Source organism: Centruroides vittatus, unplaced genomic scaffold (assembly GCF_030686945.1).
Source record: "Centruroides vittatus isolate TY-2023 unplaced genomic scaffold, ASM3068694v2 contig_891, whole genome shotgun sequence".
In the NCBI taxonomy this organism is placed as follows: Eukaryota; Metazoa; Arthropoda; class Arachnida; order Scorpiones; family Buthidae; genus Centruroides; species Centruroides vittatus.
Window position 1 is genome coordinate 184562 of NW_027122582.1, and position 15171 is coordinate 199732.

Sequence of the window (15171 nt, forward strand, 5' to 3'; positions counted from 1 at the left end):
GTTCCAAATAATAGTGGTTGCTTTGGAATTAGTCTCAAAGTAACTTTTACTGTTCCAAATAATAGTGGTTGCTTTGGAATTAGTCTCAAAGTAACTTTTACTTTCCTGACTGTTACGTTTACATAACAACGGAAAGCATTGGAATCATGTCAAATCTAACCTTCTGAGTTATTTGCAAAGCGTCACATTTTGAGACCTCCGGAATCCAAAAAAGTCAAAAAACAACAAAAAGAATTCTGTGGATGTGTGGGTGTGAGCATCTATTTCACTTAATATCTCAGGATGGGGTAAAGATTAAGTAATGAATTTTGGCATGGTGGCTTGTATATGAAGGACATCGATGCTATTAAATTTTGATGGTTAAAGGTCGAGGGGGTAGGGAAGTAAAGGGGATTGTGTATATCTCCAGTAGGGTCTGACTTAATGACGATTTTACTCATTACTAACATTTATACTATTTTTTTATAAAACTCATCCCTATCCGTAAAATTGAGATTTTTGCCAATTAATAGTAATTAAATATATAAAAAGCTTTTTATAACAAAATCTCGTAACAGATGGTGCTATACACAATTTTATTAAGTTATATTGTAATTAAAATTATAAAATTATAAGATCTCATAATAGCTGGGAAAGTTATGCAACTCATTGCTGGATATGTTTATTTTGAAAATTGTTACTGTATAAATTAGAAGTTAGCAAGACAGGCACGTTTATGTATTTGAGATATACCAAGTAATGCTGTTTAGTTTTTTAATTATATTTGTAGTTTTTGGATCTCAAATGAGAAACATACAGCAACTGAATCAATACTCAGCATAAAGAATAATTTATCAATAAGCACTTTGGGTTACTGAGAAGCATTTATTTGCTATACACAAAATAGAATACATCAGATATAGAACATTAAATTTTAAATATTTGAATGTAAAGAACACAAAAATAAAATGTAAAAATTGAACAAAAATTGTAAATTTTAAATAGAAAAAATATATCTTAGTAAATATAATTAGGAGTTTGTGTATAGCTAATGGAATCTTTCAAGTTTGATTTCATCAGACTTGAAAGATACCATCGATACCATTAAGGGATCATAGGTTCGATTCTAAATTAGTATATATAGGGGCAACTTTGAGAAATTTAAAAAAGAGGATTAATGAACACAAGCGATTGGTGGAAAAATCAGTTGATAGTACCGTCCTGGCCAGTTATGCTAAGCAGCAAGGCATCACGGTCTTTTGGGACCAAGCCTCTATCATCAGGTCTACTAGATCGAGACACGCAATAAAGTTTTTCGAAAAATTGGAAATCCACAGAGCGCAGAGAAGTACGCAATGCATTAATTATAGGGACGCTGATGGGCTTTCCACAGCTTGGAAATCTTTGTGCGATGATTTGGACTAAACATAGAAGTACGATAATCCTAGAGCTGATATTGGTCTTGTTTTAAATCTTTAATGTCGGATGAGGGTAATTGTAAAGAAATACTGCGATAATCCGTGATTGGTTTAAACCGCACGTTGGTTTTTTGTTTCATTTTTTTTTTTTTTTTTATTTTATTTTATTTTTATTTTATTTTTATTTGTTTATGAAATATTGGCATAATTTTGTAAATTAGGATAATCCTGTTTGTTTTATTTTATTTTTATTTTTTATGTATTTATTTATTTATTGTAATCGTACCGTTAATTTACGTAATATTTGTTCGAATTTCATATTTAATTTAAAGAAGTAACTGAAGATGGACGCTTAATGCGTTTGAAAACGTTCTTAGGATTAAAGAATTTTTGCTGAAGTTGGAATGGTTGATTATTTTATTTTATATTGTCTCTTCAGTAAGGAAATATAGTTTTATTTATTCATCAGACTTTGAGTGTTTGGAAATTGATGTCAGATATGTTATTTTCTAATTAATCAGTTTTTTATCGATACCTGTATTAACTGATATAGGTGTAAACAGTAACTGTTACAGTAGAAAAATATATAATTATTGATAGGTGCAAAACTGAATTGATTTTTTGAAATAAATCAATATATATATATTTTTTCAGAAATCTTCAAATATAATTCCTATTAAAAAAAATATTTGTGTTATTGCAACTGTTTTACAATGTTTTCTGACTGAATCTGAATCACATAAAATCATTATATCCATTTTCTCTGCTAGATTTAGTATTGATTTGTGTTATTAGATGTAATCGCTTCTACTCAATAATTCATCTGATTTTGTCGACCGAATTATTGTTTGCAGAAAGAAAAGAGCTATTAAAAAAAGGCAACAATTATTACTAAAAATATATTGGTGATTTACCTAATTATACAAAAAAAGAAAGCATATATAGTTGGATTAGGAATTTTTATTGTTCACTTTATTATTGAACAATAAGTAATCTCCTCTCTCCGCCTCTTTCAGCATCATTAGTCCTGCTTTCTGTAAAGTTGCTGCCGCTTCTTATTTGACTTTGTTTTTAGCTAATGTTATTTCTATTACTAACCCTCCGTTTTCAAATCTGGACTTGAAATTTGCTAGAACCATCTCCATAGGGATTACTCAATAGTACGTGCTTTATGTTGTCTCCATTAGAATGCTGTTCTGTCCTCTTGCCTCATATCTAACAAGAACTGTGATATGTTCAATAAAGACTAGCTCTTACTTCATGGTAGAAAACTGTAATAAGAGTACTAATTGAAAAGTAAACAAATTGTGAATGCCCAAGCAAGATTGATGCTGAAAAAAATGTCTTTTATATAAATAACAAGCTGAAAGCAAGTTTATATAAAATTGCTCTTAGAATAGAGATTTGGTTCTTTTTTATTTATTGAGATTATTTAAGAAGTTTAAGTTGAAGACTGTTACCAATGGAGGAATCAAGATTTGAAGGATCATATGTGGTTGACATCTAAGTAGAGGGGTCACAGGTGTAAGAAGATTGTGTAAATAGTTCTAGTATAAACAAAAAATTTAATTTAAAATTAAAAACTTGCTTATATCTGACTAAACTGAACAATTGACTTATGAAGTTACTATAGTTTGATTAAAATTTTTAATATTTAAATTAAATTCAAAAATATATAATTTAGTAATAGATGATAATTTTTTTTAATGAATATATGATTACTTCTTAAGTATGCTTTATACATATTATTACTTTTTGACATTTTTGCCATTGATAACTATTAAAATAGCTCTTTATTATTTGAAAGTTTTTAGGTGATTTTCTCTTTGTCTGAGTTAAATAGATAATATACTCTTAGTTTTCAATTACCTGTCATTCTTCAGAATTTCATTCTAAAATATAAAAATATAAGCTGTTTTATTTACTAAAATATTTCAACATTAATTAATTGCATTTGAATACTTTGTGATAATTAAATGACATTTTCATGAGATTTCATTCAGCTCGATAAATGTATAACGAGTTTTAAAATAATTAATGTTTTAGAATATAACTCTTGGAAAATCAACAAGACAATTACAAAACATTAGGGTATATTATCAACATGAACACTGTTAAAGCGTGTCTAAAAGTTGTTAAAAATAATCATAAATGGGAAAACTAATTTTGTGTGTATAATTATTTATAACTTTTATAAGTGTAAACATTAAAATTTTTAAAAATTTATTATTAATTAAATGATTGTTCAGCTACTATATAGAAATAAATAGCATTTGAATGACCTCACTTTAACATACAAAAAAATATTAAATGTCATGAAAGCCGAATTTGGACTAGTTTCAAGAAATCAATTCGAAATCACATTATCTTAATATTGAATCAATACTTTTTTTTACAAAATTTAATTTCTCTCTCAGTTCTACTTAATACTTATGTTGAATAATTAAAAATTTAGGAAGAAAATGTATAAATTATTTTAAAAAAGTAGTAATAATTGTTCTCTTTCTTTATATAGAATGCCATATTATATGCATGATATCAATCCAGACCCTTCTCCTGCCATTGTATCAATTCAGCATCTTTCTACAAATGAATTAAAAGAATTACTTCATGATGAAAATAAAATTGAAAACCTTATCAGAGATTTACAACAGGTAACATAATCTAGAATTAGTTCTATAGACTTTTTTAAAATCTTCTTTATTAATATAAATAACTAATATAACTAATTATAAAAATTGTATAATGAAATATACATAAGTATATAAATGGTATGGAATAATAGTTGATTAAAATCTAAGGTTTTAAAAGAATTTTTTCATACTTATGTTAGTAAAAGCAATTTTAAATGTTTATTAATTAAACTATAAAAGGTATTATATGTTGAAAGCTACAAAACAGTTTTTAAAATTTTAAATATTTACAACAGAAGCAGACATGTTTTTGACATCTTACAATATACAAATTCTCAAACTAAATTTGTGTACTGTAAGATGTAAGATAGTCACTATTAGTTCTGTTGCCTAATCCAGTCATTTTAAAAATATATATACAACAAAACTCCAAATTAAATTAACATGTACATAAAGATAAATACTAGTAGGCAGTTCATGCAATCTTCTTATCTTCAAATCATTTCACAGTTTTTAAAACAATAAATGTACAAGATTGTTCACAAACAATCTAAAATATTACAAACTTATACAAATTATTATTGATATTATAAAGTTTTAATTCTCTGCATTGTAACAGATTTTAATCAGATAATTTGCTTTCTGTCAGCCAAATTGCATAGCAATATCTTTGCGTCGTATGTAAACTGACTTTTAACACGATGAAGAACAGTCTTTTTTTCAGTCTAAAGATGGGCTGAAGGAAGACTTTACTCAAGTTTACAGTACTACTTGCCAATTACAAAGATATACATTAATAAAATGGGATGTAATTATAACTATGCATTTCAAGTGCAACTCTGTCATCAGTCTCTGCAGTCTACAAGCAGCAAGGATTACGGTTTTATACATTTTTTAAAATTTTCTGACAATCGTCAATTGAACTGATCTGTTTCTATAAATATATTTGCTTAAAATTCCAGTTTCATATCTTTCTATAGAGCAAATATAAAAATGTATCATTACATGATATACAGGGTTTTTTTTTTTTTTTTTTTTTTTAAATGGACAGTACTCAGAGACATCTGTAGAGCAATCTAACAGCCTGGACTGTCGCCAAATTTGGGAGAGTGACTAAGGATGACATGGGAAAGAGATTCCGCAAAGAAAAAAAAGTAGTACCCAAATTTGCCAATGGGGGTGAATTTAGCGCTGTTGCAGCGAAACAGCAAGAAATGTCAGAGCAAATGTCAACCATGTAGCATGGTCGATTGGTTTTAATTCTTTCAGGCAGCTTATCTTGTATGGATAGAACTTGAGAACTTTTCGCAGAACTTGCCATACCATCGAAGGCACCATTTCCAATTGTCGTGCCACTCCTCGAGCGCTGCTACTACCAGCAATGGTCCCTGTGAACCTTCAACGAGTGCAGTTGCAACATCACTAACTGTCTGTGCAGACACTGGTTTCCGCCCTCTACCAGGCTGAACTGCTAACGATCCTGTCTATTCAAATTACTTTATCAAGTCTTTCAATGCATTAATTGATAGAGGACCTCTGCGCAAGTTGTTATGGATTCTAAACTCACGAAGAGCGCACGGTGCGCTCGATTGGTTAAGATAATAAAGTTTCACAAGCAACGCACGTTGAGGTAACGAAAGATGCGTGTTGAACTCTGCTGACGTCCGGAATGCGCTTCGGACTTTTGTCCTTGTCTTTTAAGCTCAAATTAGGTGGTGCTGCTATCAATTACGTCATTGTGAATTTGCATTTTGACGTGTTATCAGCGCATTATGCAAATTCTTAGCTGTTTCGTTGCAACAGCGCCAAATTCACCCCTACTGGCAAATTTGAGTACTACTTTTTTCTTCGTGGAATCTCTTTCCCATGTCATCCTTAGTCACTCTCCCAAATTTGGCGACAGTCCGGCTGTTAGATTGCTCTACAGATGTCTCTGAGTACCGTCAGTTTAAAAAAAATTACCTTGTATTTCCTCCAACTCTAATTAAAGTAAAGATTAAATTTAAGTTGTTTAAAATTAACACAATGTTTGCATATTTGTTCAAAATTGATCCAAAGCCGAGCAGATAGTTTAAAAGTATTTATTAATATTTATCCTTATATTTACTCAGGAAAGTATTATATATTTATAAACGTTGACTCACAAGCTTGATTTATGGTTAAAGCCAAATAATTGCCAAATTATCAGCTATAATATATTGATTAGTTTATAAAAACAAACTTAAAATTTTTTGACTTTATTCAAGTAAGTTAAATGAAACATTTAAGGTCTATCCTTAAATGAATGTCAATTTTGAAAGTGTTCTTCCTGGAAATGGGTGACAGAACTTATCAAGATAAGCAAAAAATGTAGATTAACATATTGAAATATTTTAGATTAAACAATGTTAGGGTGGATTGCCATTATAGACCTGCCAGCTGAAAATGACTGAAAATGAAATTACAGATTTGAAAAGAATCACAAATAGCTTGTCATTGTGGTTATTTTTCCCCTTCTAAACTAGTAACACTGGGATTTTAAAATAACCTGAAGACATCTTTTTACTAAAACTTTTGTGCAAAATAAAGTGGGAACTATTGCATTTTTTCTTGTTTTAAAATATTGTTCAGTGCAATAAATGTTTATCTATAAAATGATGGTTTAAATAGCAATAACTACAGCATAGTTCCTGAAAACTGACCTCGGATATTTCGGTAACTATTGTGAATTTGTAAATATGTTACACTACATCTTTTGCGTATCTCAACAAGTTCTATCGCCAATTTCCAGGAAGAACATTTTTTTGCAATACCCTATACTATAAAAATAAATATTGTTATGTGACCGAAGGGTTGGCACCTCCATGATGCCGTCAGGACTGACACCACTGTGTTTTAGAGAACACAGAATTTGTGATGGTGATTTGTTCACATGTGAGCAGTCGGATTCAGGAGAGAGATGGTCTGAGAGACTCCGTATCCAGAGATAAAAAGTGCACTTAACCACCACAATTCTGAATATTTTTTGCCTGTTTTATTGTATAGACTTATTTATACTTATATAAATATTTGAACTTACAATATAGCTATCTTAATTACATCAGATCCCTAACTGAGAGAGAGGGAGTTTACAATTGAATGCAATGTAGATATATACCTTATTGGTGGTGGATGATTCGGTTCCATAGATTAGTAGAATCCATAGGTTTGGTAGGTGGTCCTTTCCTGTGGGTTTCAAGGATGTCTTCTAGAGTAAGATAATGTCCAACTGATAATCCAATCGATATCCAAAATCAGTGGAAGAACTGTCTGAGAAGGTTGGGACTGGACTCCAACGAGATAGCGACTCATCCTTCTGATGATATAGTGAACTCTTTTCCTTGCAGGATAGCAAACCTTGATGCTCTGACTCGAGGTGATTGACTGTCGTCATCGATCCCATTCTTTTAATTGGGGGTCTCCCTTCACTGCTCTTGCCTTTTTTTGGGAAATTTTAAAGTTTGTCCAATAGCGATTTTTTTTCGTTAGGTTCGTGGTGACGCACGTTCAAAAGATGTGTCATCTCTGGACAATGAAGCAAGTTTGTGGGAAAAAATATAATCACATCCTCCAATAATAAAGTTTTTGCTGGGAAGAATTTTAACAGATTTAATTTTTTTCCCCCATCCAAAAGTTTCGTCAAATCCGGGCTCCCACAGTTAAAAACCATCATAAAATTTTAAATATTCTTAGCGTAACCATAAAGCAGTAATATACTGTGTGAGATTATGAGGTCATTTAATTTTCTTGAAATAGTATGCAAATAAATGGCTTGGAATATATAAGTCATTATTGTGGGTGCCGGGAGGCGGACGGATTCTCGTTCTTCCTTTTTCTCGGCTAACAAGTCTGTTAGACCTGCCCACGTCAAGATGGCGGTTTGGATGAGTTACACGTTACGCGTTACGCGAGTGGAGGAAGTGGATGGGTCCGACGATAGAGCGGCGGTGACGATACCCGAATAAAAGACATAGCCAACGAATAATAACAACAACAACAATTTATTTAGGCTAACGATACAATTACAGAAGAGGCGCGTGACGGTCGCCTCTTTTCGGATCCGCAGAGGGAGAGTTTACATAAATTCGGGTCATACCTCGTGATCCGGGTCGGTCCTCTGGGTCAATGTATTCCGTGGATTTCGGGCGGTTCCCCTCGATTTTGCAAACACACACAGTCAAAGTGACAGAACGTAACCGGCTCCCCTTTTCTCCCTCGTCGCCCTTTTATCCTCTCGGTCACATTATTCAGTTTCACCAACCAGCCTTTTTCGACTGTTGTTCCTCCTGATTCATATTTTCTCCGTGGGAACCAAGCAATAAAATATTTTATTATTAACAGCTTGGTTCCGGCGGGTTTGAATTTTCACATTATTTTTAATTAATAGAAAGAAATAATATTATATGAATATCTTCTGGTTAATGTAGTAATCAGTAACATACAAGATTTATTGAGAAATTAAAAAACAAAGTATTGTATGAATTCAAATAATATTTGCATAATTAGATACTAATACAAACAAGAAAGATAATAATTGCTTAGTGTGGATCACAAATTCAGTCACCAATAAAATTTTGTGTGGCCACTAGGTCAGTTGTGTGATTTTTCAATTCAGAGAGTCCAATTTTGTAATTTTTCACTTAATAAGTATCATCAAAATAACCACTATTGTTGACTGAAGTTTATGTTGGAGAATAAAATCCTAAATTTGAAGGATTTTAGGGCACTATTGTCAAAGATCCTTATGTTTTCATAGTCACATGAGGCTATGGAAAAATATTTTTTTGAGAACTATGGTGTAGAAGCTGATTTAAGATGATTTCACTTCATGTCAATATTGAATTAAAAGCTTCAAATTTCGAATAATTTATTGCTAAATAAAATTAAAACGAGAAAATTTGTTTAATATTTAAGGAAATTACCAAAAAAATTGAATTTGTTACAGTAACATTACTGATTAGAATTTATTATTATACAAACTAATTTATCTTTTTATAAGAGATTTTTTTAATACTGTCTTGTTTGATTAGTTCTAAATTTAATTAAACAAAAAAATAACATAATGAAAGAGAAATACTATGATTATTTACAATATATTAAGTATACGGCTTAGCAAACCTTATCGCTTTTCTCAAACACAAGTGTCTGACCACTAGTAGTAAGGTTGAACAATCAGGAGGCAGATATATTCTATAAATCGAAGGAGGGAATAACCACAGTGAACAGCAATTAACAAGAAAGTCCAGTTTGGAAGAAGTCTTGCATTTGCTTCAATTTATAGAATACATTTGCCTCCTGATTGTTTTACCTTACTACTGGTGGTCAGACGCTTGTGTTTGAGAGGGTGTTGGAAAGCCATACATAATTCAAAGAGATGGATGGATCGTAACAGTACACAGCTTAGATTTTTTTTCATATAAAATGCAAATTTATGAACCTTATAAATGAAATTCCAGAATAGTTTAATGCAGATAAAATACAAATGCTTTCAATCTACATAGGAGATTCTCTTCGGGTTAATGTGTTCCAAAACGGAATGTGAGGAAAGGAACATTTTAAAATTATTTGAAAATGCTCAAATAAATAAAAAATTCACAAGTGTATATAACGTAATACATAATAAAATATAAGTATAAATGAGAATTTACAGAAAATTTTCTTTTCAATTTTTTTATATTGACTGTCATTGTTGGTATAAAGATTGCCAGGCATAAGTTAATCATTTTTTATTCTTGAAATTGATGCAAAAGCCCCTCGTTTCAGATTTCGAGAGCATCTAGTGTCCTGATTTGGTCGTCATGCGTAGATTGTCGTATAAAGGAAGCTTTGTCTAGATAGTCTTGAATGTCATTGGAACACATTAACCTGAAGATGATCTATGTAGATCGAAAGCATTTGTATTTTATCTGCATTAAACTATGCTGGAATTTCATTTATAAGGTTCATAGGTTTGTGTTTTTTAGATTTTTTCCAAGTTTCATTGCAAGCAATTATTATTTTGATATAGGGTGATGAATACTTATGTCTTGGCAGAAAATTATTCAAAAGTACAAATTTAATTCAATTCAAATAAAATGAAATTAAGTAGTAAATGGACTACAAAATATAATTTTCAAAATGTTTGCTTTCTGACACAATCATATTCTGTAGGTGTTCATAAAAATTGATCAATAATAGTGTTTGACTGCTGCTGCAATTCTTTTCATTGCATCTCTGATGTGCTTTTGAAGAATATACAGGAACTCCGTTACATCCATGTAATGAAGTACCTGTTAATAATGAATTTTAATTTCATTAAATAGCTCTCAAATATTTCTGTTTTACAATTGTTTAAAAAGATACATTTTTTAGAAGCTTAGGAGTTTTATTCTTTTGATATGATTTAATAAAATATTTATTTGTTTATATTTTTTAATATATGGGGAAATTGCTCTTTAGCAACTGATCATTGAATGTATTAATTGTTTATAAAAAGTTTGTAAGTTTATAATCAAAAAATTTTGTATGTTAAATACTAAAATATTTAGCAGACTAATTAATGTGAGGCTCTGGATAGGTCCGAACCTCACTGAAATTCGCGTTAAAATCATTTATTTTTAGAAAAAAATTTTTTTTAGACGAAAAAAAAAAAAATAGAAGTTAGAAATAGTTTTTCTTAAAGAAAACGACGCGAACTTTTAAACAATAGAACAATGGGGAAACGTAGATCGTCTATCTCCGAGTGGGAATCGAATTAAACTTCGATTTTGACCTCTCCCGCGCCCCCGAAAGGTTTCGAATTGTCACCAGGTGACGAGAAGAGACCAATCGGAAAGCGGAATCGGAGGAAAACAGATAAAACCTGAGAATTCAAGGACGCGAGGGCTTCTTCTCCCGAAAGTTCCAAGTGACGGATCTATTGTTGTGTGTGTGTCTGGTGCCCATCTTCGTCTCCGTCTCCCGACCTCGGATCGACATCTTTCCATCAACGGAAGTCGACCGCATCGTCCTGGAGTCGCGGAGTCGTCGAGGGAACTGGCCATTCGCGACCTAGGGACACTCCTTCAAAATGAGACTATATTCGAAAGGAGAGGAAGACCCAGAGGCTGCTGCCGACCTAGAACTTCCAAGATCGCGGAAATCTTGTAAGCTTCTTTCGTGTCAAATAAACGGTTTCTTGTAACCGTAGAGTCTGTCTCAGTGCCGATCGCCCACATACGACCCTTCGCGACCGCTCGACCCTCTTGACATAGTCGGCACCCAGTCGGCAAACTCACACTGGTGTCAGAGAAGTGGGATTTTAAATGCAGAATTTGCACAAATTCAGCGGGCCCACACTATAGTTGAGGATGCCGACATCAAAATTTCGCCCCGAAATTGAGTTAAAGGTGGGTCGGAACGATAGATGCTGAGACAGACACTTCGGCGCGAACTCGCGAGTTAGTTAGCAGTTCTCTTTCATTGGCCTTGAGAGGAATGATACCTGCTTTCTTCGGTGAAAGTAAGCGTATTATGACTTCTTCGATCCCTTAAAAAAATATCGAGCTTAGCTGGATGATCCCGCAGAAATGCTTTAGTTAACCAAGCGCAAGCTCGCAGGTGCGACAATGATAGAATAAATAGGCTTGACCGAGCAACAAAACGCCACTATAAAATAGTGCCAGCAGCGGAAGTAGCAAAATGTTCCGAGGTCAGTTTTTCAAAATATAAGTAAGAACATTAAACTGAGCGTCAGGATGCTTGACACTGCTTCATTCACAAAAGCTCTAAAGGTAGCCATTAGGGAAGAAACGAGTGACTAGCAGAATGCACAGTTTTGTCAGGCGCGAAGCTGAAACGGCGGAGAATAACCTAATGGATTCGGGAAGAGTGAAACTCCATAAGAAATCTGCGTTCGGTGCAAAGATGGGTCAAAATTTTAAACAGTTTAAAACTTTAGGAAAAATTGTTAGATAATCGAACATTGTCAGTACCGATAACTGGTGCGCAAAGATAATATTCAGAATAAACAAACAGGACAACCCATGGAACGAGGGAATAGCGAAGTAGGAAACGCACACCCCTATCCGAATTCGCTGCAATGCTTTTCACAACCTCATAACATGCAACCACTGTCGCCCGATTGGTACGGAGAAAATGACGTCCCTCTGCCATCTCTAGTCGAGTGGAGATCGAGGCCAATGCGTTGCAGGTTCCGATTATAAATCCATCGTATTCATTGCGATATAGGCTAATTATTTCAGTAGATACTCTTTCATCAATCGCAGAATAGGCAAATCGAATCCGAAGTCGATTGAAATTTAGAACAGGCACTTTATGTAGAGGATTTTCTGACAGTATTAGCCCGGAAACAGGCCAATGCGACCGCAACTAGATGCTTAGCTTTTCTCAGTCCCAAGGTAGACGCAAAGCAAGCAGATTGTCAATTGCAAAAAAAAAATATAGCAACTTTAACCTAAGGTCAAGATTATAAGCGATTACGGTATCCTACTCTCTATTTTCTATCGGTCCGGTTTTGCGAACTGTGAATGATGAACTTTCATTCTGGAGAGGAGAGATCATCATAAAAACAAAAGCGAATGTTAATTTTAATTGAATTCACGTTTTCTGAAAATAAAAATTGTCGCTGAAAAAAATGTATGCAAAAAACGTGCTTAAATGTTAAAATTGTCGCGAATCGGAATTCAAGTCAATGTGAGCGTGGTGCATTTCGAAAGGGAGCCATAGTATTGTTTTTGTTTCGTGTAAACTGTTCTGTCCATCCCTTACGAAGCGCTCACGATTGAGCCTACACTGGTCAAGGGAAGAGAGTCATGTCGGGGAAGCGACTTATCTCCTTGGTCAACGCCTTTCCAAAATTTTCTCATACTTAGGATAGATGACAGAAAATTGTCACTTTGTCCGTCCTAGAGAGAATGAGGATTTGATCACTCTCGAGAAAACTTAACGATGATCTTCTATTTGATTCGCGCTCATCGGAAAACAATTTTGTCGTGATCAAAACATTGATGAAAACTTCTGTTATAGATTGAGTAATTTATATAGTCAAAATGTCAGAAAATTTTTTCCTTTTCTGCGTACATGATGATTGATCATACCTGTCACAGTCGAGACTGCGAATAGACTCTGACCAGATCAAACGGAAGTTACGGAACAACACTCTGAACTGCGTGACCTTGATTAGCGGTAATCTGCGTCGGAAAACCGATGATAGAGAACTGTCACTGGTTCAAGAGACTGACATCCGGAAGTTATGGCCGTAAAGACATTGGCAAGATCACAACTGCACACCGTCAATGCAGAAGCTCCATGATCCTCTTTCGGTCCAGTACAAAAAAAAAAAAAAAAAAAAAAAAAATGGAAAAGATTCGACCCCCATGGTAAAGACGAAGTTTTTCAGAAAACTTGGAACGGAACTAGATGCATAGCTTCGAAAAGCACGTGTCTTCAACTTAGATCCAGAGAACTCCGCGCTACACGTGCACCGGAAATGGCTATGAAGTTCCCAAGTTCCAATTCTGGTTGAGACAGGCGAATCAAACTAAACGTTGAACCTGTTATCAGATTTCTGAATCAGATGTTCCGAAAAATTAGGAAGGGAACACGAATACATTCCATTCCTCCCCCCTCCGTTTCAGACCATTTTCTGAAAATTTTGAGATTGTGTGAATTGCTCAGTCTGAAAACGAAAAAAAAAAACTCACATGTTTTAGAAAATAGTTTGTCGATCATTTATGTTGTTAAAATATTATTCGATGACCGTGATTGTTATTTGATTATTTGTAACCAATCTTATAAACAGACATGTGATGTTACACAAACATTTCGATGAATTGTAAACGATATTCTATACCATTCAATAATGTATCGAAAAAAAAAAACTTTGGTGTAACGCGAAACCGAACGCGCGCCAGAGAAGGCTGGATTCTCAGACAAGTATCGCTGTTACGTCACTTGGCAAACAAAGGGAGAAAGGACTGTCAGCTTCCAGAGCTGCCAGCTAAAATGTCGTTATTCCGTTACGACATTTTAAATTGGCGGGAAGCTCTGTGAGGCTCTGGATAGGTCCGAACCTCACTGAAATTCGCGTTAAAATCATTTATTTTTAGAAAAAAATTATTTTTTTTAGAGGAAAAAAAATAGAAGTTAGAAATAGTTTTTCTTAAAGAAAACGACGCGAACTTTTAAACAATAGAACAATGGGGAAACGTAGATCGTCTATCTCCGAGTGGGAATCGAATTAAACTTCGATTTTGACCTCTCCCGCGCCCCCGAAAGGTTTCGAATTGTCACCAGGTGACGAGAAGAGACCAATCGGAAAGCGGAATCGGAGGAAAACAGATAAAACCTGAGAATTCAAGGACGCGAGGGCTTCTTCTCCCGAAAGTTCCAAGTGACGGATCTATTGTTGTGTGTGTGTCTGGTGCCCATCTTCGTCTCCGTCTCCCGACCTCGGATCGACATCTTTCCATCAACGGAAGTCGACCGCATCGTCCTGGAGTCGCGGAGTCGTCGAGGGAACTGGCCATTCGCGACCTAGGGACACTCCTTCAAAATGAGACTATATTCGAAAGGAGAGGAAGACCCAGAGGCTGCTGCCGACCTAGAACTTCCAAGATCGCGGAAATCTTGTAAGCTTCTTTCGTGTCAAATAAACGGTTTCTTGTAACCGTAGAGTCTGTCTCAGTGCCGATCGCCCACATACGACCCTTCGCGACCGCTCGACCTTCTTGACATAGTCGGCACCCAGTCGGCAAACTCACATTAAGCCAAATTATTTTTCAAAAAATCAAGGTCTCTTTTAGTATTTTTCAAGTAGTTTCATTAAATAAATTACATAATAAGCTTTGACATTAAATACTAACATGAGCACAGTCTCTGTGTTCATGTTAGTATTTAATGTCAAAGGTCAAGGAAAAAGCACATGCTAATGGATCTAACCATGTTCTATTGCACATGGTTAGATCCATTAGCATGTGCTCTTTCCAATGAGTGCAAGTTGAAATATGTTTGATTAGCAGTTTGTGATTTACAATAGAAAGAGTTACAATAGTTTTGTGCATATCAGAAAATTGAAAACAGAATTATTAAATTATTTTATGTATTCGGAAAAAGCGCTAAGGCCCAGAATGCCAGTTGGACTT

General features: G+C 33.9%; 1 protein-coding gene across 1 annotated transcript in view; it reads left to right on the plus strand.

Annotated features, from left to right (window-relative positions):
* Window positions 1-15171, plus strand: part of Vps37B (vacuolar protein sorting 37B) — a 34253-nt gene that overhangs the window by 11421 nt on the left and 7661 nt on the right. The window contains exon 2 of the mRNA XM_067280795.1: window positions 3913-4051. Within this exon, the coding sequence (XP_067136896.1) occupies window positions 3914-4051 (138 nt within the window). The 5' untranslated portion in view covers window position 3913. The remainder of the gene's footprint in view (window positions 1-3912; window positions 4052-15171) is intronic.